The sequence below is a fragment of the Lemur catta genome, chromosome 1 (assembly GCF_020740605.2).
Source record: "Lemur catta isolate mLemCat1 chromosome 1, mLemCat1.pri, whole genome shotgun sequence".
NCBI classification, from domain to species: Eukaryota; Metazoa; Chordata; class Mammalia; order Primates; family Lemuridae; genus Lemur; species Lemur catta.
In genome coordinates, this window is record NC_059128.1 from 104,148,026 (window position 1) to 104,153,563 (window position 5,538).

At 48.7% G+C, this 5,538-nt stretch overlaps 1 protein-coding gene across 1 annotated transcript; it reads right to left on the reverse strand.

Annotated features, from left to right (window-relative positions):
* Window positions 1-3,200: 3,200 nt before the first annotated feature.
* Window positions 3,201-5,113, reverse strand: IMP3 (IMP U3 small nucleolar ribonucleoprotein 3). The gene has a single exon (XM_045532620.1). The coding sequence runs from the start codon at window positions 4,418-4,420 to the stop codon at window positions 3,722-3,724; it is 699 nt and encodes a 232-aa protein (XP_045388576.1). The 5' UTR covers window positions 4,421-5,113; the 3' UTR covers window positions 3,201-3,721.
* Between the last annotated feature and the right edge of the window lie 425 nt (window positions 5,114-5,538).

Consider the following 5,538-nt stretch of genomic DNA (forward strand, 5'->3'; position numbering starts at 1 on the left):
TGTATTCCAGCCACACTGGCCTTCTCTCAGTTTCTAGAACACACACATCTTTCCCACCTCATAGCTCTTGCACATTTTGTTCTTTCTGCCTGGTGTGTTTTTCCTCCTCCTTTCTGCCTGATTCTTGTTTATCCTTCAGGTCTTAAATTTCACTTTCACTGGGCAGTTTTTGTGACCTCTGAATCTCTTCGCATAGTAAATCTGCCGGATTCAAATGTCACTTTCTCAGCTACAACAGATCCCCTGTGTACATACCACTCTGCTCCTTCCTTTCATAGCATTTACCGTAATTTATACTTCTATTTCTTAAAGTCTCTGGCTTTCTTGCCTATAAGCTACAAGACACCAGGAACCATGTCTATTTTGTTCATGGTTATGTCAGGCACATAGCAAGCACTCCACAAATACTGAGTGAATGAATGAATACGGGAACCAGTCACCTTGCAAGTCACAGGATGAACCAGGTGAGACCTCTAGCCCCCAGCCCTGGAGGAACTTGTAGCACTGGCAGTGGGGCATAGTCACAGACCCACAAGACCCGTTCTATAAAGGTGGCATATATAGAATGCCCTCTTTCAGAGAGCAAGAAGAATTTCACAGAAGGGGGAGGCAATGCCAGGGCTGATGTTTGCCAGATGACAAAGCACAGACAGCCCAGGCTGGAGATGGAGGGATGTGAGGGTGTGGGGTTAGGCAGGATCCAAGAGGCCTTGGGATGCTGTGTCAAGAGGTTGGGGCTGCAGGATCGAATCCCCACTTCCCAAAGCATGCTTACACAGGAGCACTGATTTCACAAGCGTTGGTTTGTTTTTCCTTTTGATAAACATTTTTTATTTTTTGGGTTAAAATATACTGCCAAGTATTGTGTTTGTGTGTTATCTCATTTAATCTCCACATTATCCCCAATCACAGATGAGCAAATAGGCCCTGAGGTGGGAGGTAGCTTGTTTGAGGTCAAATAATTAATAGAAGATGGAGACAATGCTCTGACTCAACAGCTGGAAACAGCAATTTCTTAAATATTCTAAGTAAAAATGCCAATTAGTTTGTTAAAAAGGCTGAAGTGTCCTGAAGGGCACTTTTTCAACTTTCAACAAAAGGTTTTGACACATTAGCGGATTGTGAAATAAATTTAGGCCCGCATAAGAAATAATAACATTTAAAAGAAATAGAAAACACTGGAAGGCATCACACAGTTCCAGAAAACTTTTGTTCCAATTATCTACATACTTGAACCCTTCAAGGAAGCTGGCCTAAGTTAGGATGGTATAGCAGGCTTCTAGAGGCTGAGGAAAGCCGACCTTTCTTTGACTCATTAGATTTAGGGAAGAAATGATTCTTGGCTCACTGAGCTTTTTGTCCTATCTTTTCTCAGGGGAGCCAGTTTTGTGTCAACCTTTTTCTTTTCCCTGTTTTTTTTTTTGGTGACAGGGTCTTGCTCTGTCTCCTGGGCTAGAGTGCGGTGCCATTATCATAGCTCACTGCACCTTCAAACTCCTGGGCTAGAGTGATCCTCCTGCCTCAGCCTCCCAAGGAGCTGAGACTACAGGCGTGTGTTACCACACTCAGCTAATTTTTCTATTTTTTTAAGACCACTGTTGCTCAGGCTGGTCTTGAACTCCTGGCCTCAAGTGATCCTTCCTCCCACCTCACCCTCCCAAAGTGCTTGGATTACAGATGTGAGCCACTGTGCCCAGCCCTGGAAAGTCATTTCTTTCACATCTTCTCCAAAAAGGGAGAAAGAAGACTTTATTCTAAAGAATCTTACATTTTACTTCTAAGTTCCTAAACCCAGTTTCCTTCAAGAGAAATTTTGAGGTTGTATCTACTTGGGCCATGGGCACAGGTTCCAACTACTCCAAAGCGGCTGACCTATCTGCCATGCCTGGTGGGGTCAGCCATGCCTGGTGGGGTCTGGCGGGAGCTGTAGGGCCACAGGAGGTGGGCGGGTGGGTCTTGCCTTGCAGAGTCACCTTAGTCTTCCTCTACGAGATCTAAAATCCTGGGAGCCCTGAGGATGCATTTCCAAATGAGCTGATACTGTGCCCAGCCACCAGAGCTGGGGAGTGGGATTCTCTCTCCTGCCACCTCTAAAGAGATAGCACTGAAAAGAACATGACCTTTGGAGTCACATGAGCCTGGACCTGAATCTCAGCCTCAGACAAGTTCTTGTTCTGATTTTTTCCTAAAGTGAAAAGTTATGGATACCACCACCTACCTTGCAGAGCTGTCGGGAAGAGTAAATGGCACCTTAGCATAGACAGGGCCATGATGTTAGTTCCCTTCTTATCTTGAATATCTTTTCCCTAAATACCTCCCAGTTCAATGTTTGCTCCGTGCTCAAATCTTTATGTAGCATAATGTCAAGACCAATTCCATTGCCTAGTGCTGCTGCTCTTCTCTGCTGGCTTGTAAACTCAAGTTCAGAGACTCTAAGTTCTGGCACACTGCCGAGGGCTGGTTGTGCTGACATTGACAGTCTGTTAAAAGGGAGCATGATCCCAGTCCAACACTTAGTGGCTATGCAATCTTGGGTAATTTGACCCATCTCTGCCTCAGCTCCCTCATCTGAATAGTGGTGAATTGCATTCTCCGCTTCTTAGAATTGTCAGGAAGTTTAAAAGGGTTAATACGTGTAATGCACTTAAAACTAAACCTGACATATAGAAGCACTTGCTATTATCATCATCCCATGTTATCTTCCCCACATCATTTCTTTGCCAAAAGCAGAGAACAGAAGGCCCATCTAAAAGCCAATCCTCTAATCTCAGCATTCTATTTATTCTCTTTTTAGAAATCTGGGGTAAAACTTGGTAGTCTAATTCTAATTCTCCACCACTCCTAAGAACATCCAAGTTTCCAGAAACCTCCTGAACCACTTCTAACCGCCAGATGGCCAGGCTACAGGGTGATTATTTCCTTAGGCAAGCAAACACTTCAGCCCTCTAATATGGTATTTCCTGAGGCTAGAATATCAACAGGAAGTCCTGTGGGGAAGAGCTCTGCCAAAATACTCATTCCAAGGAAGGGATTGGTAAAGTGACAAATTTGCCCAGTCCTGTAGAACATCCTGCATCCTCCACATGGAGCCCCTGTTGCAGACGTCACCTACAGGCAGGTCACTGCTGACCCTATTCCTCTTCTTTGGGTTCTGAAAGATGTATAGATATGACCCTATATAAGAAAATCAGACAGAGAAGTTGCACTTACAAGCAGTTGGGCCATTTATTGGCATTAGGAAAGCATTCCTTTAAACGAGGGAGGAGACCCCCTGAACACTGAAGTCTCACCCATTTAACGAAAACTTGAGCCCAAATTGTCTATCCGTACACAGCTTAATCACAGCCAGACGCAAGAATTCGAGTTAAATAAAGTGAATCAGTCCTGCTACAAGACGATAAAGGAAAATGGGGCGGTGGGGATGGCGCGAGTAGTTCTTGCTTTCACATTACAATGTTTCGGGCACAAGAAGTTAACAATTACCCAGGGCAGCACAAAACCACTTCCCCGTGTTTCCCAAGGCACAGTCATTTAATTATCAGTAGTCCAAGTTCTAAGAGAATTTCCTGGGAAACAGGGACGCACCTCCCTTGGCTCTGTTGCATGGCCTGCAGTTGAAGTTAGTAAAAACCTACGACTGGCTGACACCCTCCCAGAATCTCCAGCATCAGGCCTCAGTGTTCCCATCTGTAAACAGCAACCACGGGGAGAGGGAGACCCGCTAGGCTTCCAGATCGAAATCATCGCGCTCCTCATTGTATTCCAGCACATGCCGCTTAATCTTGGAGGAGTCGACCCAAGTGACAAAGTCCTCCATGCTGCGCGTGACAAGGAAGGCGGGGTCAGTCACCACGTCGGGGCCCACGCGCACGTGGCCTTGCTCCACGAACGCCACGGCAGCCTGGAGGTGCTGCGCCATGCGCAGCTTGAGGAGCACAGTAGGCAGGCGGCGGCGGCAGAAGGACGAAGCCGTGACGAAGTTGCAGAGCTCCAGAGAGCCGCGGGTGGGCACCAGGCCGAGAGCATACAGCTTGTCCAGCAGCGCGGCCGAGGCGCGCACGCGGAACGGGTCGCGCTCGGGCAGGTCGCGCAGGCGCCGCGCCAGCTCGCGCACCGCACGGCTCAGCTGGTTGTAGCGCGTGTAGTCCTCGCGCCGCTGCACCCGATAGCGCCGCAGGACTCGCAGCTCGTGCAGGTTGTGGTCGGTCGCCTCCCAGTTCAGGAAGTCCACCTGCTTCAACAGCTTCTGCTCGTGGAATTTAAGCTTCCGCACCATGATGGCGGCAGCCGAGTGGCCGGACCTAAACCAGAGACCACGTTCAGGCTCTCGAGCGACTTCCGCGGCGGCGCGCCCAGGCAGGGCGCCTTGGGACCCTGGGCCAATGAAAGAAAGGCTCGGGGCCACGCCCTCATTTTCCATTGGTCAGAGTGGGACCACGCCCCCGCGCCTGTATCTCGCGTGTCTTCTCCTCGGGTTCTCCCAGAGAGAGGGAAGAAGCACTAAAGGAAGGCGGTGGGGAGTGGGGCCGGCGGTGGCTTCTCGCGGTTTTTGGTAGCCAAGAGCGCATCCTGTAGTGTGGTAATAGTTTCCTCTTAGGCTGTTTGGGAACTCCCAGGAGTGTCTTCCCGCAAGAGCTGAGGAGGCCAGTTCCGGGGAAGAGGGGTGATTACAGGCTTGTTTGATTGTGTTCCTACCACCCCGTTGGGTGCTTCCCGGAGCCGGCGTCCCGGGCTGCCGAAGCAGTTCCCGACGCCCGCCAGCGTCAGGTCCTTTACCAGGCGGGCGGAGAGGTTTCTCTTTGCCGAGTAGAACAGGGCGGCACCGAACCCGTGAAATACTGATAACCAGGCCTCTTCCCAGACGCACAGAATTGGGATCTACTGGGGAGCCGTCTGGAAATCTGTGTTAACAAGAGAGTCAATTCATAAAAACTGGCGAGTTTGGGAAACTTGAACTGTAAATGCAAGTCGTAACCCTTAAGTTTGGGCTCAGACGAATTAGCCTGACGTGGTGGATTTGTGGTCACCGAGTACTGAAGTAACACATTTAACGCTGTTTCTGCTAGTTACATCTGTTTACTTCTGAGTGTAACGCTGCGGGCCTAACGCCTTTTTGCCCAGACCTTTGACGCCACCTAGCTTCTTAGCTGATGATTTTGTTTTATTTCGTATGCTTTCCATTGTCTTTTAAAATATACTGATACCTGGAAAAAAGTGTACGTACGTTATAAAGTATAATGAATACTCATGAATCTAACAGTCGGTTTAAGAAAACATCACCAGGACCATTTCATATACCTATACCAGCCATTCCTTCTTCCCAGAAGTAAAGGTCTCTCCTCTACTAAATTTTGTGCGTATCTCTTTTTGTTTAAAAAGAACTAATTTTGGCCGGGCGCCGTGGCTCATGCCTGTAATCCTAGCACCCTGGGAGGCCGAGGCGAGTGGATCCCTTGAGGTCAGGAGTTTGAGTTTGCCCTGAGCTAGCCTGACAGCTGGGCACTCTAGCCAGGCAACAGAGCAAGACTCTGTCTCAGA